This window comes from Natator depressus, chromosome 2 (assembly GCF_965152275.1).
Source record: "Natator depressus isolate rNatDep1 chromosome 2, rNatDep2.hap1, whole genome shotgun sequence".
Lineage (NCBI taxonomy): Eukaryota > Metazoa > Chordata > Testudines > Cheloniidae > Natator > Natator depressus.
In genome coordinates, this window is record NC_134235.1 from 44,384,181 (window position 1) to 44,408,888 (window position 24,708).

General features: G+C 43.3%; 1 protein-coding gene across 1 annotated transcript in view; it reads right to left on the minus strand.

The window, feature by feature from the left end:
- Window positions 1-24,708, minus strand: part of SLC26A7 (solute carrier family 26 member 7) — a 158,258-nt gene that overhangs the window by 2,205 nt on the left and 131,345 nt on the right. The window contains exons 15-19 of the mRNA XM_074944113.1: window positions 14,509-14,646; window positions 9,842-9,890; window positions 1,969-2,072; window positions 853-907; window positions 662-765 (exon numbers count right to left, since the gene is read on the minus strand). Of these exons, the coding sequence (XP_074800214.1) occupies window positions 662-765; window positions 853-907; window positions 1,969-2,072; window positions 9,842-9,890; window positions 14,509-14,646 (450 nt within the window). The remainder of the gene's footprint in view (window positions 1-661; window positions 766-852; window positions 908-1,968; window positions 2,073-9,841; window positions 9,891-14,508; window positions 14,647-24,708) is intronic.

Sequence of the window (24,708 nt, forward strand, 5' to 3'; positions counted from 1 at the left end):
GATCCATGAGAGGACCTTCCCTCTTATCCCATGACTGCTTACTCTGCTTAAGAACCTTTGCTAAGGGACCTTGTCAAAGGCTCTGACTGCCAAAAGCAGTTTATATTATGAGCACAGAGCAGCTTTTATAGTTCTTTTAACAAGGAATACAAGAACCGGTTTTTACCAAATAAAAACTGGTTCAAACTTCAACCCTTGTTTCCTGAACCAAGCCTCCCTCTGCACACACATAGCTCTCTCTGCTGTCTTTCAAGAATAGTCTGTTCTCTCATCTGCGGACTCTCACCAAAATGCCTTCCTTCCCTAAGGTTCCCCCTTTCATCCTTTCCTACGCCCTTTTAAATTCAAGCTGGGGAACTCAGTAGCACCTGTGTAATTCTGTTTTGGTGTAACCTAGACAGTATTACACACCAAAGCATAGCCCCAAAAATTGCCAAGATCCATAAGTCATCACCAAAGCAAGGGGAGGGACTGGTGTGAGGAGAGAATCATTAACAATGGAAGTGAGTTGTTTGGTGGGAGAGGGTGGGTAGAAAGGTAGGTTTGTGTCCAAAGGACTCACTGGGTGTATGGGACTTCTACACTGCGATAAATTTTCATAAGCACCCAAACCAAGCCTTTGAACCTTTTGGATGTCACCTATCACTGCTTTAAAACTCACCCTGTTTACATGAATGGCACCAATTGCAGAAGAAATGGATTCAAAGAAGATAGGATTTTCAGATCCTAGATTTCCACTGTACTGCATTGCTTTTACCAAGGAAGCTGTAATAAGACACATACATGAACATTAAAAAGATAATGTAAGCATTTAAACTACTGTTAAAAATTTGTCTGTGGCCTGATACTTGCCTTTACAATGTGCTAGTAACACGTCGATACTTCTGTTTTTAAAATCCATGTAAATCTAAAGGAGTGACAACAATAAAGATTTTACAAAATTGTTTGAAGCATCGACTATGAATAAAATACTCAAAATAATTTAGATATTCAAAACAAAACAAGGAACATGCTGTAATGGATTCAAGTTTTATCAAAAATTGACACCAGAGGGAGCCATTCTATAATATTAACAGTACAAAGCTATTGGTACAGTAATTTCCCCAGTATGGCATGACACTGTTCAATACAACAGAAGAACAGTCCTTCATTCCCTTTTAGGATTAATCCAGCTATTCATTTATATGTTCAGCAGCTTTATTCTCATTTGGAAATTTCCATGAAATTGGATCTGTTCTACAGCCACCCATATCCATTCTACATTACAATTGGGCAGCTCAAAAGCTACAACCAGAACTTGACGGATCAAGGATTGGCAGGTCAGACTGAAGAGCAAAAGTTATTTAGGGCCAGCTTGTGCCATCCTAATTTAGTCATTGCCCAGTAAACATCTTCTGCTAAATTCAATCCCAACAGCACCAACAGGAATTAACTTTTGGAAAGTAATTTCTGAACTACTGTATATAGCTGAATGATCACTATTATCATTAGACTTATTTTTTGTACTGTAGTAGCACAAAGGGGCCCCGTTCCTGGGCCAGAACTCCACCATTCTAAGCACTGTACTAACACAGATGTGAACAAAATGTGGTGATCACTAAAACCTAACTCCAATGGATTAGCCAGAAAGCAATATTTTCACATAAATAAAAGCCAAAAGCCTAAGGGCCAAGTTTAGGCTTCTTGTAAGTATATGCCACTCCACTGAAGTTAATGCAACTGCACCAGGTCTGATATTGGCCCTAAATCTGTTTTAGATGAAAAAAGGAAGAGGTTTGGGGGGAGTGATTGCAGAAGATCTGGCCCCAAACAATTAAACATTTAATTTTCAATGTAAACACACTTCAGTTTAAAGATGAAATCTACAATCACCTCTCTCACACAAGGAATCCTATTGGATCTACTTGCGTGAGTGAGGAGAACATGGCTTTGGCTCCAGTTTTGTATATATAAAATGTATATAAATACCTGAAGAAGCACAGAGATTCCGGTATAGTCAAAGAAAGTCAGTCCACTGCAGTCTAATATTAAAGCACATCTCTCGTTGGGGCATGGCTGTAATGACAGCTCACCTATAGATTTGACAGAAATATTGTTAAGTGTGAAATGCCTACTGGAATCTCCATAGGAATATGAACATTTTTCTGAAAATAAATGGAAAATACCATGTTACAAAACTTTCTGTTGTATAGTGAGAAGCATGGGAATGGCTCAGTTCAGGTGCACAGTAGAAAAATTGGTGTGAAGCAGTATCAGTGGGATGAAATTAAGAAAGGGGGAAATTAGCCTGGATATCAGGGAATGTCTTGCCAGTCAGAAATATTAGACAGTAGAATAGTCTCCCTAGGGAAATGGGGGAAGCCTCTTTGGTCATGAATTTCAAAACTAGCCTGGTCAATATTCTAGCAGATGTAGGGAATGAGCCTATAGTGGCAAGGAGATGGACTGGATCATTTAATAGTTCTTGTCCACTGTAATAAGAATGATTAGCATTTATATAGCACTGTACATATTCAATGCAGCAAATAAACATTAATCAGTCTGTGATTAAGGCCCCAGTCCAGCAAAGCCTTTTAACAAATGCCTGAGTTTAAGCCTATTAAGTATGGATACACAGGGATAAAAAAGGCATGGCTGGCCCAACTGACTCGGGCTCATGGGGCTCAGGCTGTGGGACTAAAAATTGCTGTGTAGACATTTGAGCTTGGACTAGAACCTGAGCTCTGGGCCTTCCAGGCTTGCAGGGCTTCAGAGCCCAAGAACCATGAGCCTGAGTCAGCTGACCTGGGCCAGCCATGGCTCTTCTGCAGGGCTTTTAGCCCTGTGTAGACATCCCTTAGGATCCCATTGGAATCAAATGGATGACGCACATATTTAGACCTAAGGACATATTTAACTGCTTTGTTGGATTGGACTAAGTATTTTAGGGCTTTCGTAATGGAGGAAAGTAGGAAACAAAATATATTTATTGATGCCATACTGTGAATAAATGTTAACTTTAAAGATAATTACCATAACATACAAAGCACTCCAGAAAAGATGGGAGCTTGAATATAAAGATGGGTTAAGTTAAATAATTGTGACAGAATAGATAAAGAGATTTAAAATTCTTGAAGGGATTAAGAGTTCCAGAATGGTGTGGAATTATATTGGCACTAATTCCATCCTGTGAGTAGTCTGAGACACACAGGTAATCAAAGCCAAGAATGCCTTATTGCTATGGCAGCATCCACTACAGCTGCTTACGCCAGAGCTGAATTTAGCTCAGGGTGTGTAGTGTGGAACAAAATTAATGTTTATTTTTTATTGATTAAACCAATCCCATGCCAGACATAAATGTATGTTGATATAGCACTACACTGGTACTTAGGCTCCGTGCCTACACAAGGGAGTGAAGGAGGAAGAATAAGTAAGAATTCCTCAGCCTTCCACCCTGGTATGGGCCACTCAGATTTTGGGTCTGTGCATACAGCACATACTTAGTCCCTTTCAGAGTAAGTGAGGAGGCGATGGGTGGGGAGGGGTAAGGCTTGATCCTTGGTTTCATTTTCTTCCCCTGTTCACTAGCTAACACAACTAAGTAGGCACAGTGATGTCTCAATTTGCTGTCGGTATAGGCCAATGGTAATTTACTATTCCCCTAGAGCAAAAAGGGATCGGGGAAGAACTGAGACAGTGACAATGTGTCTTTCTTCCAGGACTACTCTTGGAGTGATGCTCAGAGTCTAAAATCAAAATGTAGTCCATAGGTTACTGGTATAACCACAAACATCCACAACTATATTCCAGACATATCTCTCTTTTGAAGAACTTCAGGACTATTTGTTGGTGCTTATTCTCATGCTGCTAGAAACTCTACTACTATGTTGGTTTCTAGAAGTGGAAGTCCACCTTTTCTTCTCTTTCTCATTTAAATGAACCCAAATGAAATTCACTGCTCTGCAGAGATTGAGCACCACTTAAATCCTCACAATAGGGCTTAAGTGTGATCTAAGTAGTACAGGTCTTATGCTAGCTTTCAGCATGGACACAAATTTTACACACTGTGTAGAATCAGTTCATCCAAATGAAATCTGCACTCCACACTGGTTGACATTTCTGAGCTTTTGGGGAAATGCTGGTACAGTACTTTATAGTCTTTACTAGAAGTTTTTACAAGTTGCTGTGCTTTACAGCTATAGCCATGCACTCAGTTGCCCCAAATAAAAAAATCTAATGCAATATAAACATCATAAACATAGTTAGTAAAGGTTAATAATTAATAACAGTCAGATAATAGCCCAAATTCAAGTTTTCCTCCATAGCCTGAATGCTAACAAGCTTTTTCAATAGACGTAACAGCTGAACTCCTTCCATGCTTGAGATCATCCATATAAAGAAGAGCCTGCAATTTTGCTTAGCCTGTATGAATGTATGCACTATGTTCTGACATTTTATGAGGTGTAGTATGAGAGGGGTTTATGCATTTAAGTCTTAAATAAAAACAAACCTTTAGCTTGTTCCATATGCTGAGGTAAGGTACCACTGTTAATTTCAATCTCCATTTTCTTTGCTTTTACTGTAAATGGCTTTAAAAGCCATAAAGTTTTAACATGGTTTTAATCCTTTTGTATTTTTCAGTCTTGTACTAACTAAGGCTCCGATCCTGCAGTGAACTCTGAATAGGCACAGGGGGCCCACCTGATGCAGATGTTGTTGCATGATCAGGGCATGCAACTGTGTTATTTCCTCATTTTACCAGCAAACGCTGTACATTTGATTTTTGTGTTGAGAGAATAGGCTTCCTGCATGCCCGAGCAATATTTTTATACTCATCCCTGGTCATTTGTCCAGGAAGAGCGGCGGGGAACCAGCTGAGCAGCGGCAAACAGCAGAGCAGCTAACAGCAGGAGTTTGCCTGGGATCTGTGTTGGTGAGTATCTGAGTGTGTGTTTGTTGTGAGGATCTGAGTGTTGTATCTGAGTGTTTGTTGTGAGGACAGTTTGACCGTGTGTTTGGTTGGTTGGTTGAAAAGGACGGGAATTGGGAGTGCTTTGTTCCAGGTGAGCCTGACCGCATAAAAAGCCAGTCGGCAGCGAACCAGCTGAGCGGCGGGGAACCAGCAGAGCAGCTAACAGCAGGAGTTTGCCTGGGAGAGCCCACTGAGGCTTACATCTTGCCAGCTTCTCTGAGTAGTTACTGCATCTCCTAAGGAAGCTCGTAGAAGGAAGGTAATATGGATGGGGGGTGTTCAGCTGTTGTGACCTGCACTGGATGTGCTATGTTTGTCTTTCTTCCACAGGACAGAAGCGACTTTGTCTGTACAAAGTGCAAACTGGTCTCCATATTGGAAGAGAAGGTTCAAGGTCTGGAGCAACAGGTATCGACCCTGCGTTGCATAAGAGAAACTGAAGATTTCCTGGACAGACGTCAGGATATGCTTCTGCGGGCACAAGGTTCTGAAGATTCAGAGCAGGCTGCACAGCGGGGACAGGAGGCCGGTGAAGAAATTTGGCATCATGTGACCTCCAGAAGAAGAAAGGGGAACGTCCATGTACCAGCAACGCAGATGCAGATAAGTAACCATTTTCATGTTCTCTCCATAGGTACCAATGCGGAGAGTGGACCAGATGATACGTCTGAGGGAAGGGAGCAGAAGGAGACTCCGCCAGTTGGAAGGCATGAGATGCACTGTCGTAGGGTTGGGGGTTCCACGACCACCGCTCCCAAGAGAAGGAGGTGGGTGGTGGTGGTCGGGGACTCTCTCCTCAGGGGGACTGAGTCATCTATCTGCCGCCCCAACCAGGAAAACCGAGAAGTCTGCTGCTTGCCAGGAGCGAAGATTCACGATGTGACGGAGAGACTGCCGAGACTCATCAAGCCCTGGGATCACTACCCCTTCCTGCTTCTCCACGTGGGCACCAATGATACTGCCAAGAATGACCTTGAGCGGATCACTGCAGACTACGTGGCTCTGGGAAGAAGGATAAAGGAGTTGGAGGCCCAATTATGTTCTCGTCCATCCGCCCTGTGGAAGGAAAGGGCCTGGGTAGAGAACGTCGAATCGTGGAAGTCAACGAATGGCTATGCAGGTGGTGTCAGAGAGAAGGCTTTGGATTCTTTGACCATGCTCCAAGAAGATGGTGCTCCAAGAAGGAGGAGTGCTAGGCAGAGACGGGCTCCACCTAACGAAGAGAGGGAAGAGCATCTTCACAAGCAGGCTAGCTAACCTAGTGAGGAGGGCTTTAAATTAGGTTCACCAGGGGAAGGAGACCAAAGCCCTGAGGTAAGTGGGGAAGTGGGATACCGGGAGGAAGCACGAGCAGGAGCGTGAGAGAGGGGAGGGCTCCTGCCTCATATTGAGAAAGAGGGGCGATCAGCAGGCTCTCTCAAGTGCCTATACACAAATGCACAAAGCCTGGGAAACAAGCAGGGAGAACTGGAAGTCCTGGCAAAGTCAAGGAATTATGATGTGATTGGAATAACAGAGACTTGGTGGGATAACTCACATGACTGGAGTACTGTCATGGATGGATATAAGCTGTTCAGGAAGGACAGGCAGGGCAGGAAAGGTGGGGGAGTTGCACTGTATGTAAGAGAGCAGTATGACTGCTCAGAGCTCCGGTAAGAAACTGCAGAAAAACCTGAAAGTCTCTGGATTAAGTTTAGAAGTGTGAGCAACAAGGGTGATGTCGTGGTGGGAGTCTGCTATAGAGCACCGGACCAGGGGGATGAGGTGGATGAGGCTTTCTTCCGGCAACTCGCAGAAGCTACTAGATCGCACGCCCTGGTTCTCATGGGAAACTTCAATCACCCTGATATCTGCTGGGAGAACAATACAGCGGTGCACAGACAATCCAGGAAGTTTTTGGAAAATGTAGGGGACAATTTCCTGGTGCAAGTGCTGGAGGAACCAACTAGGGGCAGAGCTCTTCTTGACCTACTGCTCACAAACCGGGAAGAATTCGTAGGGGAAGCAAAAGTGGATGGGAACCTGGGAGGCAGTGACCATGAGATGGCCAAGTTCAGGATCCTGACACAAGGAGGAAAGGAAAGCAGCAGAATACGGACCCTGGACTTCAGAAAAGCAGACTTTGACTCCCTCAGGAAACTGATGGGCAGGATCCCCTGGGAGAATAACATGAGGGGGAAACGAGTCCAGGAGAGCTGGCTTTATTTTAAAGAATCCTTATTGAGGTTATAGGGACAAACCATCCCGATGTGTAGAAAGTATAGTAAATATGGCAGGCGACCAGCTTGGCTTAAGAGTGAAATCCTTGCTGATTTTAAACACAAAAAAGCAGCTTACAAGAAGTAAAAGATTGGACAAATGACCAGGGATGAGTATAAAAATATTGCTCGGGCATGCAGGAGTGAAATCCGGAAGGCCAAATCACATCTGGAGTTGCAGCTAGCAAGAGATGTTAAGAGTAACAAGAAGGGTTTCTTCAGGTATGTTGGCAACAAGAAGAAAGTCAAGGAAAGTGTGGGCCCCTTACTGAATGAGGGAGGCAACCTAGTGACAGAGGATGTGGAAAAAGCTAATGTACTCAATACTTTTTTGCCTCTGTCTTCACGAACAAGGTCAGCTCCCAGACTACTGCACTGGGGAGGAGGTGACCAGCCCTCTGTGGAGAAAGAAGTGGTTTGGGACTATTTAGAAAAGCTGGACATGCACAAGTCCATGGGGCCGGATGCGTTGCATCCGAGAGTGCTAAAGGAGTTGGCAGATGTGATTGCGGAGCCATTGGCCATTATCTTTGAAAACTCATGGCGACCCGGGGAAGTCCCGGACGACTGGAAAAAGGCTAATGTAGTGCCCATCTTTAAAAAGGGAAGAAGGAGGATCCTAAGAACTACAGGCCAGTCAGCCTCACCTCAGTCCCCGGAAAAATCATGCAGCAGGTCCTCAAGGAATCAATTCTGAAGCACTTAGAGGAGAGGAAAGCGATCAGGAACAGTCAGCATGGATTCACCAAGGGCAAGTCATGCCTGACTAATCTAATTGCCTTCTATGATGAGAAAACTGGTTCTGTGGATGAAGGGAAACCAGTAGACATGCTGTTCCTTGACTTTAGCAAAGCTTTTGACACCGTCTCCCACAGTATTCTTGCCAGCAAGTTAAAGAAGTATGGGCTGGATGAATGCACTATGAGGTGGATAGAAAGTTGGCTAGATTGTCGGGCTCAACAGGTAATGATCAATGGCTCCAAGTCTAGTTGGCAGCCAGTATCAAGCGGAGTGCCTCAAGGGTCGGTCCTGGGGCTGCTTTTGTTCAATATCTTCATAAATGATCTGGAGGATGGTGTGGATTGCACCCTCAGCAAGTTTGCAGATGACACTAAACTGGGAGGAGTGGTAGATACGCTGGAGGGTAGGGATAGGATACAGAGGGCCCTAGACAAATTGGAGGATTGGGCCAAAAGAAATCTGATGAGGTTCAATAAGGACAAGTGCAGAGTCCTGGACTTAGGACGGAAGAATCCAATGCACCGCTACAAACTAGGGACCGAATGGCTAGGCAGCAGTTCTGCAGAAAAGGACCTAGGGGTTACAGTGGACGAGAAGCTGGATATGAGTCAACAGTGTGCCCTTGTTGCCAAGAAGGCCAATGACATTTTGGGATGTATAAGTAGGGGCATTGCCAGCAGATCGAGGGACATGATCGTTCCCCTCTATTCGACATTGGTGAGGCCTCATCTGGAGTACTGTGTCCAGTTTTGGGCCCCACACTACAAGAAGGATGTGGAAAAATTGGAGAGAGTCCAGCGGAGGGCAACAAAAATGATTAGGGGACTGGAACACATGACTTATGAGGAGAGGCTGAGGGAACTGGGATTGTTTAGTCTACAGAAGAGAAGAATGAGAGAGGATTTGATAGCTGCTTTCAACTACCTGAAACGTGATTCCAAAGAGGATGGATCTAGACTATTCTCAGTGGTAGCGGATGACAGGACAAGGAGTAATGGTCTCAAGTTGCAGTGGGGGAGGTTTAGGTTGGATATCAGGAAAAACTTTTTCACTAGGAGGGTGGTGAAACACTGGAATGCGTTACCTAGGGAGGTGGTGGAATCTCCTTCCTTAGAAGTTTTTAAGGTCAGGCTTGACAAAGCCCTGGCTGGGGTGATTTAATTGGGGATCGGTCCTGCTTTGAGCAGGGGGTTGGACTAGATGACCTCCTGAGGTTCCTTCCAACCCTGATATTCTATGATTCTGCTTGGCTCTGGTGAGGCCCCAGCTTGAGCACTGTGTCCAGTTCTGAGCACCACAATTTAGGAAAGATGTGGACAAACTGGAAAGAGTCCAGAGGAGAGCAACAAAAATGATAAAAAAATTTAGAAAACCTGTCCTATGAGGAAAGGTTAAAAAACACAACCATGTTTATTCTTGAGAAAAGAAGACTGAGGGGACCTGATAAGTCTTCCAATATGTTAAGGGCTGTTATGAAGAGGATGGTGATCGATTGTCCTCCATACCCACTGCAGGGAGGACAAGAAGTAGTGGGCTTAATCCGCAGCAAGGGAGATTTAGGTTGGATATTAGGAAAAATCTTTCTAACTATAAAGGTAGTTAAGCTCTGAAATAGTCTTCCAAGGGTGGTTGTGGAGTCCCTATCATTGGAAGCTCTTAAAAACAAGTTGGACAAACACCTGGTCTAGATTTACTTGGTCCTGCCACAGTGCAGGGGGCTGGATTTTATGATCTCTTAAGGTCTCTTACAGCCCTACATGATTCTATGCTTTACTTGGTGTGTGTCTATGGAATGAAAATTCATTTACAAATAAATGGAAAAATTTGGAACCAGCTGATGCACTTGAAACCCCCTCTTACTTTCAACTTGTATCTTACATGGTAAACTCACCATGACAATTTCCATTGGATACTGGATTGAGCAACGTGTTCTGTTCACACTGAAACAAGAGCAATCAACAATATAAGTACTGGGGGGGACGGTAATCAGGTCTCATGCCTCCTTTGCTGATTTCCTTACTGAGAAACAGAATTAAGAGTCCAGAAAAAATATCAAAATTGTCTTTCTGTAACTCAATGTTGTGGATCCATTGTATTTGTGGAATAAAGGAAGCAAGCATTTCCCAGTTATCTCAACCTGTTTACTATTGCAGCTGACTTTCACCTTCTGAGCCAACCACCAACCTGAATCTGGGTTCAGCAGATGTATTATTTTAATGACTCTTCAAAGGATGCTAAACAGGGCTGGTCAAAAGACAGGAAAATATTTTTTTGAAAAATTTCAGTATTTCAAAGTTGTTTCCATTTCACAGGATTCAAAATGGATCCATTTTCTGTAAAATTATCTGCAATATTTTCAATTCTACTGAAACCATTTTCTAAATTCTTCATTTACCAAAAATACAATTTACTAAAAAGAGTTTTAGATCAACAAAACTGTTAATACTTTTGATATATAACATTTATGATAAATATTTCAGCAAAAAATCACAGAAAATTTCACAAAAATGGAAAAAATCAATGGTGATAATTTTTTGCGAAAAGTTTTATCTTTTGAAAAAAGGCCAATTTTCTACAAAAAACTGTACAAAAAATTTCACCCAGTTCCAGTGTTAAGCTCTTTTTAGTACAGAGAACAGACTAAATCCCTGCACCAAGGAACCTCTAAACTAATTTCAGACACAAATCAAATGCATTTCTCTCTATTTAGGTATTTATATGGCTCCTCTCACTACAGTTTTGCAGTACCTTCCCACTATTAAAAGAAAAAGCATCAGCAACAGTAAAACTCTCTCACTCCCCTAAAACTGGAATAGGTATGAGTGGGTAAATTGGAATAGCAGGATGCCTTTGGTGACACTCCCTAGAACCACAGTCATATGCATTTTTTTCAAATATTCTATTTATTTTCCCCAAAAATATTAGCAGTGCAGAAAATTAAGCAGAGTTATTACTTTAGGGCCTGATTCTCAACAGTTTTACCAACCTAACTCCCTACTGGTTCCAAATGAGTTGCTCCTGATTTACAGTAGCATGGGAGGAGAATTGGAAACTGAGAGTTCAATTTCCAGAGATGTTGAGCACCTGCAGTAGCCATTGACTACAGCTGAAGAGTAGGTAATCATTTCTTTTGAAAATCAGGTCTTTAAATCCTGATCCAAAGTTCACTAAAGTTAATGGAAGGCATCCCATGGACTTTGGATCAGCGCATTAGCATCTTTCACTGAATCACATAAACAAATATATTAGAAAAGGAGTACTTGTGGCACCTTAGAGACTAACCAATTTATCTGAGCATAAGCTTTTGTGAGCTACAGCTCACTTCATCGGATGCATACTGTGGAAAGTGTAGAAGATCTTTTTATATACACACAAAGCATGAAAAAATACCTCCTCCCACCCCACTCTCCTGCTGGTAATAGCTTATCTAAAGTGATCACTCTCCTTACAATGTGTATGATAATCAAGGTGGGCCATTTCCAGCACAAATCCAGGGTTTAACAAGAACATCGGGGGGGAGGGGGGAGGAAAAAACAAGGGGAAATAGGTTACCTTGCATAATGACTTAGCCACTCCCAGTCTCTATTCAAGCCTAAGTTAATTGTATGCAATTTGCAAATGAATTCCAATTCAACAGTTTCTCGCTGGAGTCTGGATTTGAAGTTTTTTTGTTGTAATATAGCAACTTTCATGTCTGTAATTGCGTGACCAGAGAGATTGAAGTGTTCTCCGACTGGTTTATGAATGTTGTAATTCTTGACATCTGATTTATGTCCATTTATTCTTTTACGTAGAGACTGTCCAGTTTGACCAATGTACATGGCAGAGGGGCATTGCTGGCACATGATGGCATATATCACATTGGTGGATGTGCAGGTGAACGAGCCTCTGATAGTGTGGCTGATGTTATTAGGACCTGTGATGGTGTCCCCTGAATAGATATGTGGGCACAGTTGGCAATGGGCTTTGTTGCAAGGATAGGTTCCTGGGTTAGTGGTTCTGTTGTGTGGTATGTGGTTGCTGGTGAGTATTTGCTTCAGGCTGGGGGGCTGTCTGTAGGCAAGGACTGGCCTGTCTCCCAAGATTTGTGAGAGTGTTGGGTCATCCTTCAGGATAGGTTGTAGATCCTTAATAATGCGTTGGAGGGGTTTTAATTGGGGGCTGAAGGTGATGGCTAGTGGCGTTCTGTTATTTTCTTTGTTAGGCCTGTCCTGTAGTAGGTGACTTCTGGGAACTCTTCTGGCTCTATCAATCTGTTTCTTCATTTCAGCAGGTGGGCATTGTAGTTGTAAGAATGCTTGATAGAGATCTTGTAGGTGTTTGTCTTTGTCTGAGGGGTTGGAGCAAATGCGGTTGTATCGCAGAGCTTGGCTGTAGACGATGGATCGTGTGGTGTGGTCAGGGTGAAAGCTGGAGGCATGTAGGTAGGAATAGCAGTCAGTAGGTTTCCGGTACAGGGTGGTGTTTATGTGACCATCGTTTATTAGCACTGTAGTGTCCAGGAAGTGGATCTCTTGTGTGGACTGGACCAGGCTGAGGTTGATGGTGAGATGGAAATTGTTGAAATCATGGTGGAATTCCTCAAGGGCTTCTTTTCCATGGGTCCAGATGATAAAGATGTCATCAATATAGCGCAAGTAGAGTAGGGGCGTGAGGGGACGAGAGCTGAGGAAGCGTTGTTCTAAGTCAGCCATAAAAATGTTGGCATACTGTGGGGCCATGCGGGTATCCATAGCAGTGCCGCTGATCTGAAGGTATACATTGTCCCCAAATGTAAAATAGTTATGGGTAAGGACAAAGTCACAAAGTTCAGCCACCAGATTAGCCGTGACATTATCGGGGATAGTGTTCTTGACGGCTTGTAGTCCATCTTTGTGTGGAATGTCGGTGTAGAGGGCTTCTACATCCATAGTGGCCAGGATGGTGTTATCAGGAAGATCACCGATGGACTGTAGTTTCCTCAGGAAGTCAGTGGTGTCTCGAAGGTAGCTGGGAGTGCTGGTAGCGTAGGGCCTGAGGAGGGAGTCTACATAGCCAGACATCCTGCTATCAGGGTGCCAATGCCTGAGATGATGGGGCGCCCAGGGTTTCCAGGTTTATGGATCTTGGGTAGTAGATAGAATATCCCAGGTCAGGGTTCCAGGGGTGTGTCTGTGCGGATTTGATCTTGTGTTTTTTCAGGGAGTTTCTTGAGCAAATGCTGTAGTTTCTTTTGGTAACTCTCAGTGGGATCAGAGGGTAATGGCTTGTAGAAAGTGGTGTTGGAGAGCTGGCGAGCAGCCTCTTGTTCATATTCCGACCTATTCATGATGACAACCTCCTTTGTCAGCCTTTTTGATTATGATGTCAGAGCTGTTTCTGAGGCTGTGGATGGCATTGTGTTCCGCATGGCTGAGGTTATGGGGCAAGTGATGCTGCTTTTCCACAATTTCAGCCCGTGCATGTCGGCGGAAGCACTCTATGTAGAAGTCCAGTCTGCTGTTTCGACCTTCAGGAGGAGTCCACCTAGAATCCTTCTTTTTGTAGTGTTGGTAGGGAGGTCTCTGTGGATTAGTATGTTGTTCAGAGGTATGTTGGAAATATTCCTTGAGTCGGAGACGTGGAAAATAGGATTCTAGGTCAACACAGAACTGTATCATGTTCGTGGGGGTGGAGGGGCAGAAGGAGAGGCCCCGAGATAGGACAGCTGCTTCTGCTGGGCTGAGAGTATAGTTGGATAGGTTAACAATATTGCTGGGTGGGTTGAGGGAACCATTGCTGTGGCCCCTTGAGGCATGTAGTAGTTTAGAAAGTTTAATTATAACATTCATAAACCAGTCGGAGAACACTTCAATCTCTCTGGTCACGCGATTACAAACATGAAAGTTGCTATATTACAACAAAAAAACTTCAAATCCAGACTCCAGCGAGAAACTGTTGAATTGGAATTCATTTGCAAATTGCATACAATTAACTTAGGCTTGAATAGAGACTGGGAGTGGCTAAGTCATTATGCAAGGTAACCTATTTCCCCTTGTTTTTTCCTACCCCCCCCCCAGACGTTCTTGTTAAACCCTGGATTTGTGCTGGAAATGGCCCACCTTGATTATCATACACGTTGTAAGGAGAGTGATCACTTTAGATAAGCTATTACCAGCAGGAGAGTGGGGTGGGAGGAGGTATTTTTTCATGCTTTGTGTGTATATAAAAAGATCTTCTACACTTTCCACAGTATGCATCCGATGAAGTGAGCTGTAGCTCACGAAAGCTTATGCTCAAATAAATTGGTTAGTCTCTAAGGTGCCACAAGTACTCCTTTTCTTTTTGCGAATACAGACTAACACGGCTGTTACTCTGAAATATATAAGAGATTTTCTTTCAAAATAATAGAAAAAACTAAATATATTTAATCTCCTGAAGTTTAAACTTGAATTTTATTCCATGGTAAACAACTAATTTATAGTATAATCTGATTTTTCTACTGCATTATCTAATTAAATGCTATGAAATCTTCTGATAGAATGCACAAGAGAAATGCAAGTAAGTCTCATCATTACTAACGCATGCAGTATAATCTACCTTGTTTAGATCATCATGTGGCTGGGTGCTTGCACTGTCCTTCTGGATTATCCTTATTAGGTCACGATGGAACTTCTTGGCATTCAGAAATACTAGCGGGTTGTTCACTGAAACTATCTTTACCTGTTTTAAAGATTCCTTTGGGATGAAATAAACAAAAGACTTAGTTCCTTAAGATTTAAAAAGGGGAAATTTCTTTAAAAACCCTAGATAATACCAAACAACAATCCTGTGACAAAATTCTGAGTTACCATGATGCTTTAACAGATTACTAATTTGATCAGTCTTCACACATGATTCTATCTTAAATTGAGGAGGAAATATAAGTAAAATTAAAAGAGTATTCAAAGGTATTTACTGAGTGTCACCTGAAGAATTTCTACCCAGTAGATAAAATTACTGAGCTTTTTGTGCATCTAAAGCTCTAACAGATGAAGAAGTAGGCTGAGCCACTCTGAAGCAAGGTTGAATCATCTGTGAACTGCAGAAGCCATTTCTGATCTTCCCAATATTATCCTCAACTACAGGCATAAAGCTAGAACCACTCTCAACTAGCCAGAATAACACAAGTTAGAGCCAGCTCCAAGTGTCCCAAAGTAATATGAGCTTAATTGTGCCTTCCAGACACATCCCTAATGGTATGATAAACAGCTTCCTATTGGGGGTGTTATTGTATGATCGTGTCTAGGACCTGAGAGAATTCTACTTTCAGGAAGCAATTGATGCGAGAACACTGGAGATGTGGAGCAAGGAGTATAGCCTGCATGTCGCACTGTCTCAGTTCTCTCTCTCTCTCTTTATGCTTGCACACAGAACCTTGTGTCAGAAGTGAGTCATCTCCTACAGATAGTCTTAAATTCTGATTTCACCTATTTCAAACCAAACCAAGAGAAAACCGTAATCATGGCAACATACCAAATTCCTGTCCCTGAGCAGATGGACATGAAATAGAATGTGTTTAGCAACTGTATATTTTTTAAATCACAGGGGGAAAGCTATGAAAAGTCAATAGAGCTGGATAAAAAGGAAAACAAAGTAAGAGCAACCACACTATTAGCTGTAATTAGGAAAGACTGCCTCATGCTTCAACAGCCTCTGGACATGTTAACAGCACAGCAGGAGGACCCTGGAAACAACCTAGAAGTGCTTCAAAAACGTTTTCAACCCACAAAAAAAGTCACATACAAAAGGCATCTTTTCAACAAGGGTCATCAAGGATCTGGAGAAACAAAAGATCAGTATATTGCCAGACTGTATGAAATAGCTGACTCATGAAATTACTAAATCTTGAAAGACCTAATTTGTACTAGGTTAGTAATTGGGACAATAGATGCAGGAACTGGAATGAGAATGCTCAGAGAGCCCACTCTAACTCTAGCAAGAATCATCGGTGTGAAAAGCTAGTGAACAAACTTCCGGTAAATTGCAGAGAATAAGTGGAGCAAACACAAAGATAATTCACCAAGTAGCACAGAGAAAGCATGAATGAAACCTACTGTGTACAATGAAAATACACAGCACATTCCCAATAGACCCTGGAACAAAATGGCAATGGACCTTTTCACTGCAAATCACACAAACTACCTAGTTACTGTAGACTACTTTTCAGACCTCTGGGAACTAGTCAAATTGTCAGACAGTACTGCAGCGACCATCATCATAGACAAAGCCATGAAGCGTTTCACATTTCAACAGGCACAGTATCCCAAATTGTGTAGTTTCAGACAACTAGTCTAGTTTACTTGCAGAGTATTTGTGCAATTTACCCAGGAATGGGAATTCAGTTATATCATTTCACTTCATCACCATATCACAGCCAACTGAACAGAAAAACCTGAAAAGGCAGTTAAAAATACTAATACGGCATTAAAGAAAGCTGAAGAAAGGAAAAAAATATAGGGCAAGGGATTCTTGAATGGAGAAACACTCCCACAGGAGGCTTTAACAGCAGACCAGTACAATGCTTGATGTTCAGACGAACATGTACCCTGGTCCCTATCATCCCAGCATTACTATAACTGGCAGCAGTGGATGGTGTAACATACAAAGAGGAAAAGAGACCTGCAAAGGCCAAAACCTACTATGACTGAGAAGCTAATGTCATGTACTTCTTGTACACAGTAGGTTGCAGTGCTGCTACTAGCAGGTCAGGCTTCTGTATCAGATATGCCAACTACAGCGCTTCTTTCTGAGAGAGAGAGAGAGAGAGAGAGACACACACACACACACACACACACACCCCCAGAGATATGTCTTCCATAAGATCCTTTAATGCTCTCCCAAGATGGCTGAGGTTAGCTTAAATAAGGAGAGGTTACTTGAGTTCTTCAAGGTGTTTTGTCCCTATGGGTGCTCCACCATAGAAGGTCCACACGTCCATGCACTCTTGACCAGAGACTGCAACCAGGGCACATAGGGAGGCCCGGGCATGCTGCCAGTCAGTTCCTTCTCAATTGCAAAGTCTAACAATTCAGAAGAAGGGAAGGAGGGCAGAAGGTAAAGCACCCATAGGGATAAAACATCTTGAAGAACTAAAGTTTCTGTAATGTAAGTAGCCTCTCGTTCTCTGAGTATATGTCCCTAAGGAGGCTCCACCATAGGAGACCCCCAAGCAGTAACTCAATGAGGAAGAGGGTGCTGAGGAAGTAAGTCCAGGTCAATTCGAAGGACTGCATTACCAAAGCCAGTATCATCTCTGGAAGCAGGTAAGATGGCATAGTGTTTGGCAAAGGTATGGATAGAAGACTAACAAATCTCTGCTATGGGAATGTCTTTCAGTAGAGCTATAGATGGAGTCTGAGCTCTAGAATTTACTGTCACTCATGAGAGGGCTGTACCCATGCATTCTCATAACAGGTCCTGATGCAACCTGAAACCCGCTCAGACAGTCTTTGTGTGGAAATCAGTTGGCTGTTCATCCTATCCACAATCATCACAAACAGTCTAAGAGAGGCATGGAATAGTTTAGTCCTGTCCAGGTACAAGGCAAGGACCTTCCTGACATCCAAAAATGAAGGCTTGATTCTTCTCTGGAGGCATGAGGTTTTGGGTAGAAAACTGATAGGTGAATTTCCTGGTTCAGGTTATGTTCTGAGGAGCCCTTTGGGAGAAAATGAGGATGGAGATGTAATATAACCTTGTTTTTGTATAAGGTGGTGTATGGTAGGTCCACCATAAGCACTCCCAGCTCCCTCATTCACTTCGCTGGGGTGTTGGCAATTAGAAAAGAAATTCTGAAGGAGAGATGGAGGATGGTTCACTATAGGTTCCTCAGGGCATTCAAAACCAGGTTGAGGTACCATTGGGGAACTGGTTGTTGAACAGGAAGAAATAAGTTGCACAGGCCCTTAAGAAATTTGGCTACTGTAGAATGGGCAAAGACTGAGCAGCCCTGGCTGAATGAGTGAAAGGCTGTGATGGCAGCCAGATGTACTCTGATAGAGCTCATTGAGAGACCCTGTATTTAACTCAAAGACTCATAGTCTTTAAGGCCAGAAAGGATTATCATAATCATCTAGTCTAGTCATAATCACACTGCAGGCCACAAAACCTCACCCACCCACTCCTCTAATAGACCCTTACCCTTGACTGAGTTACTGAAGTCCTCAAATCACGGTTAAAAGACTTCAGGTTACAGAGAATTCACCATTTACACTAATTTAAACCTGAAAGTGATCCATACCCCATGCTGCAGAAGAAAGAAAGAAAAAAACCCAAACCCTGGGTCTCTGACAGTCTGAGCCAGGTGAAAATTCCTTCCTGACCCCAAATAATTAACAGGTAGATCAGGATCTTGGAAAGCGGAACTTCTGATGTTTGAGAAGATGGGAAAGACCACCAGGACTGGAAGAACTTCCATTTTTGTAGGTCAGTCTTGGGAGTACTGGGCGTTATACTGGATATGGGGAAAAAGGTCAATTCCATGCTTGAGAGCTACTGACGAGCCATGCTCTCAGATTCACTGAGGAGGAGTTGGGATGAACAAGTAACCCTGAACTCTGTATCAACAAATCCTTTGTGATAGGAATTCTGAGGGGTATTACCTCTGAGTAGTGGATGTGGTTTGAGTACCACACTTGCGTCAACCAAGCAGGTGCTATGATAATAACTCTCGCTCCTTCTCGATGCAGCTTGAGAAGGCTCTTGAGCATTAATGGTATAAGTGGGTATGCATAAAGAAGGATAATGGGCCAAGGTGTTACCAGGGCATCCCTCTAGAGAACCATGGCCGTGACCTCCCTTAGAGCAGAACAGGTAACATTTTGCATTGTTCAGGATGTCAAAGAGCTCTACTCCAGTATACTCTGGCAGATGCTGCAGAAGACAGAGTCCTTGAGATCCCATTTGTGATCCTGCCAAAAGTGTCTGCTCAGGGACTCTGCACTTGTACTCTGGAAGCCTGGTAGACTGCTGACATTTCTATCTGATGAGCGATGCACCAAAGCCACAGCCTTAGCAACTCTGCACGTAAGGCCTGGGGACTTGCTCTGTCTTGTCAGCTGATATAATACATTGCTGTCCTGTTGTCTAGGATTACTCTAAGAGACCTTGTATAGCACAAAGGAAGTGTTGGCAAGCATATGAGATTGCACAGTGATATGTTTGGATAGGCTGTTTGTTTGAAGTATATGCTGTTCTTACTCATGTCTGGAGGCATCTAAGAGGCATCTTCGCATGGAGAGTCATATACTTAGAGGCCAACATGTGGCCCAAAATATTAGGCAAGTCCTCACTGTTGTTTGCAGACTGCACTGTAAATTTGAGATTAGGGTGGATAGGGTGAAGAACCTCTCCTAGGGTAGGCAGGTTCTTGCTGTTGTGGAGTGTAGAGTAGCTCCTGTAAAGTCTATTCTCTGAACTGAAGATGGTATGGGGTTTCTTTGTGGTTGATAAGGAGGCCCAGAAACTGGAATAAAATTAATGCTCTGGATGTTGCCTTCTGGGCCTCTTGGATGACAGACTATGACAAAGTGGAAATTTTATGTAATATTTTTATGACACCTGTGTGTTCCTCAATTTTCCCTATATGCTGCATTATTACCCAGTGAGTGGAAAAGGACTGTTTGTTCTCAGCGCAGGCGAAGAGAGATAGGTATGAATGTCATTTAGCTGTCTGAGCTGGGACGGGTCATTAAAAAGAAACAGCCGAGGTTGACCCCATATCAATGGAGAATCCGAGAAAACAACAGAAAACCCAAACACCAGGACACTGACCCCTAGCAACCAATGAATCACAGGGAGAGAGGTTTCTCTACCCCACAGCAGGAAAACTGAGCTGTATTTTCCGCTTGAAAACAAAGGACTGGGAAGGTCTTGGTTGGGGGATAAGCGTTGGCTGCTGGAAGGTGTTGGGGACTCTCACCTGGGATCTGACCAAGAAGGTCAGATTGAGAGACAGACACAGCTTGAACAATGGGGTTCACTACAGCTTGGTTTGGCTCTGGGCTAACCAAATTGGTCTATGCTTTAATATTCATTTGCTAACCTAAGGACTTCCTACGATGTGTTCCAGCTGACTATTAAACCCTGCCATTTTGACGATGCTGTTTGTGTCACTGCAAATGCTTGGTGAGCTGCATTAATCCCTGAAGAGTGCATAAGTCTCTACCAGGAATCTATCTCGGTTGGACTCACTGAACAGAGTTCACCATGTTAAGCAGGAGTGCTGAAGCCCCAGAAGTTCAGTCTCAGAAAGTAGCGAGGCCATGTGGCTTAACCTGGAGAAAGAGTGAGATCACTTGAGGTCTGGCACACTGAAGTGGTTCCTCCAAGAAACTGCCCCAAAGCTAGGGGTGTAGCACCAATCTTGTGGATCCATGACACAGGTTCCTGAGAAGCCAGTCACCAGATATGGGAAAAATCTATATTCCCTACTGACATAGATGGGCTGCTGAGAGACTCTTTGTGAACATTCTTGAGGAAATGGAGAGGCCGAAAGGAAGAACCTGATATAGATAAAAGAAAAGGAGTACTTGTGGCACCTTAGAGACTAACAAATTTATTTGAGCAGAAGCTTTTGTGAGCTACTGCTTATGCTCAAATAAATTTCTTAGTCTCTAAGGTGCCACAAGTACTCCTTTTCTTTTTGTGAATACAGACTAACATGGCTGCTACTCTGAAACTTGATATAGATAGTGATCTTCCCCTACCACAAATCTTAGGAAATGCTTGTGTGACAGGTGGATGGCTACATGGAAGAGGTGTCCTGCAGATTGAGGGTAGTGAACCAGTCTCCTGGATCTAAGGATGGAATTATGATGGCTAGTGTCACCATTCTGAAGTGTTGTACTAGGACGCAATTGTGCTGGTTCCTGAGATCAAGGATTGGTTTCCACCATTCTCCTTTCTGGGGAACCAGGAAGTAATTGGAATAGAACCCTCTTCCGATGAACTCCTGAAGGGGTTCTGAGTCTTAGGAAAAGTGTACTGATGGTAGCAGAATGGTCTTGATATTTGAGCAGTTTGGGATCTCCTAAACTGTCTTCTCATTGCAGACACATAAATTCCCAGTAATAGCAGCATTGCCCTGGAATCCTTGACTGTGTGGACAGAGGAGTCTATATGCTCGCTAAAGACCTTTAGGTCATTCAAATAGGAGATGTTCCGCCATGTTATGACCTTCTCTTGGAAGTCCTGAGGATTGGAACCAGAATGCTCTCCTGGAAGGTCTTGAAATCTTTTGCATAGGAGGGCAGTGGTGGTATTACCACTTCATCTGGAAATGAAGAGGACCTTCCAGAAGGTGAAATCTCCTCTGTCAGACTCCAGTTCCTCTTGTATATCTTCCAGTACTGGAGAAGTGTTGGGTACTAAGCTCCTCAGTGCTAATGTGTGCTGTACTATAGGATGATTTGTAGAAGCCGGTAGCTGGTACAGTACTGGTGGGTACTGGTGCTTTCTCTTAGATATCTGATGAAGCTGGTTGCCATAGTGGCCTCACGGGTCCAGTAACTGAAGGGGATAACGGAAAGAACCCCAATGACAATCATAATCTCTGGGCCTACGATATCTGGTAGGTTCCCCAGGCTTATCTTCATGCAAAGGGCTCACAGGGGTAGTGGAATCCATGTACAGAAATCTGAGTCTGAGCAGTCTTTCCCTGAACTAAAGAGGGCCGGGGTGGGGGGGAGCTCCAATGTCCCTATTGGTACTGAAGGCTGGAGGTTTAAATCTGTCCCAACGTGCTGCTTTTGTAGCAGTAGCATGGAGATGGTACTGGCAGATCCCCCCATAATTGGTGATTCAGGTTCATCAGCAATGAGATCCTCTGAAGAAAGAAACCTGGAAAGATGTTGAGAGCTCTGATGTCTTCACCCAAAGTTAGAGTCAGTATGAGGTGGTGAGATAGAGGCTTCTGCAGTACAAGATTATTATAGTGTCCTGTCTCTTTCAGAGGTACTGCAAAATACCAATACTGGCATGAATGGTAGCCCTGCGTGTCTCACTATGCTGCCAGGGAGCAGACGGTGCCGCTGCACTAGCTGCTCTTGTGGTAGGCACATTCAAGTGGAGCTTCTTTCTCAGTACCAACACCTCAGTACCAAACTCACTCAGAGCCTCTACTGTACCCTTACGGGGAAGAGAGGTCTCCCGAGAGTGGGTCATGTGCGATGATCTGCCCCATTCTTTATTTCCAAGTTGGGAGAGGTATATTTCCTCTTTTCTGAAGTCTTATTGTCCAGAGCTGCAGACGAAGCAGCAACAGTGACCTGGGCTGTCTTTGACATAGATGTCAATGTACGGGGTAAGAGGGCCTCCAGGAGCTAAGGCACGCTCCATTAGTATAAGCTTAAGTCTATCCTACCTGCCTTCTTGGCTCTACCCTTCAAACACATATAGACCCCTCAAACACAGACAGAGAAAGGACCTGTGGCAACTCTTATCGGTCTTAAACCCTGAGGTCTTGGGCACAATTATGCTCCAACACAAAAAATCGGAGAAGAGGAAGGAGCCCCCCCTTGACCAACACAAAATAAAGGGAAATAAAGGTATAATGAAATTAATTAAAAGAACAAAATTACTAAAACAAATAAGTAAAACAACAATTCACAAGTTAAGGTGGGATGCTGAATACAGCAGAACTCTCCATCTCATGCTACAGGCAGTTGAGAACAGAGTGGTGATGGGCTCGTGCCTTCCTATATTCCCTCGTTCAGAGCAGGCACTGCTTTGTGCAGGAGCAGGCCTGCGAATACTACTTTGCAATCTGTTTGAGAGCACACAGGGATATATACTTGAAGAAGAAGGTATGTTATACACAGCACCACTTAGAGACTGAACAGTATGGTACAGCTTAGTATACCATTACATCTGTCCCTTTAAGTTCTACATTCCTACCATTTATAAAATTTACACTATCATGCTGTCTTTGAAGTTCAATATGGATCAGTCTGTTAGTCTCTGAATCATACTGCTTATCTAGTTACATGACCCAAACGCATCACAGCTTGATCATCTAACTGTCCATTAGTTGCACTGACTGGCTGCTGTTGGTATGGAATCTCTAAGTCGTTGTCGTCTTGTTCCACATCCACCATCTATAGAGTTTGCTCTGTTGATTGTTCTTTTTGAGGGACACACCACAGATGTTGAAGGTTTCTACTGAACTCTCCAAGTCTGTTGTTCTCAATAGCATAGGACATTGGCAATGAATTCTTTTTCTTTACTACAGCTGGAGTTGTCTATCCTTTTTCTCCATCCAATTTGACACAAACACAGTCACCAGATTCTGGATCCAGCAGTTCTCAAACTGAGTGAGGCCTGTTGTAAAAGTATACATAAGTTCTTTAAAAAGAAAAGGAGTACTTGTGGCACCTTAGAGACTAACCAATTTATTTGAGCTTAAGCTTTCGTGAGCTACAGCTCACTTCATCAGATGCATTCAGTGGAAAATACAGTGAGGAGATTTATACACACACAACATGAAAAAATGGGTGTTATCATACATGCTGTAAGGAGAGTGATCCCTTAAGATGAGCTATTACCAGCAGGAGAATCCATCGGTGATCTTCCTGAAAACACCATCCTGGCCACTATGGATGTAGAAGCCCTCTACACCAACATTCCACACAAAGATGGACTACAAGCCATCAGGAACAGTATCCCCAATAATGTCATGGCAAACCTGGTGGCTGAACTTTGTGACTTTGTCCTCACCCATAACTATTTCACATTTGGGGACAATGTATTCCTTCAAATCAGCGGCACTGCTATGGGTACCCGCATGGCCCCACACTATGCCAACGTTTTTATGGCTGACTTAGAACAACGCTTCCTCAGCTCTCATCCCCTAATGCCCCTACTCTACTTGCACTATATTGATGACATCTTCATCATCTGAACCGCCAGCGCCCGCTCTCCTGCTGGTAATAGCTCATCTTAAGTGATCACTTAGAACTTCTTGAAGTTGTGTGTCAGTCAAGGTCACTTATTGTAGCAGGTGTACTTTTCTGACACTGGTCTGCACGAGTCCATAGCATCCACATCCTTTACATAATTTTTGAGCTCATGAGTAATTGAGTACAATACTAAGCTCCATGAGAGAGTATCTGCTACTATCAGATTTCTCCCAGAAACATATTTAGCAATTGTGTTAAACTGAATTGACCTTTTCAATATATGGTGGCATCTCAACAGCACTTAATCCAGTTCTTTTCTGCTGATCAGTGGTTTATGATCTGTTATAAGTGTAAATTAATCCAATCTGCACAGATATCTGTAAACGTTCTCATATGCCCATATGTTTGCTAGGCACTCCTTTTCAATCTGTGCACATAGTTTTTCTGCTTCTGTTTAGTGTGTGTGAGCAACTTTCAACTAGCTTCCACCCAGATCCATGTTGTTGCAACAATACACCACCTAGGCCATAGCTGCTTGCATCAACCTTGGCCACTGTGGGTTTGTTCACATCATAATACTTGAGAATCAGATAATGTTGAGATAATTTCCTTAATGATCTCTCACTCTCACATATTGGGAGACAGACAAGTCCTCGCTTACAGACAGGCCCCCAACCTGAAGCAAATACTCACCAGCAACCACACACCACACAACAAAAACATTAACCCAGGAACCTATCCTTACAACAAAGCCCAATGCCAACTCTGTCCACACATTTATTCAAGTGACACCATCATAGGACCTAATCACATTAGCCACACCATCAGGGGCTCGTTCACCTGCACATCTACCAATGTGATA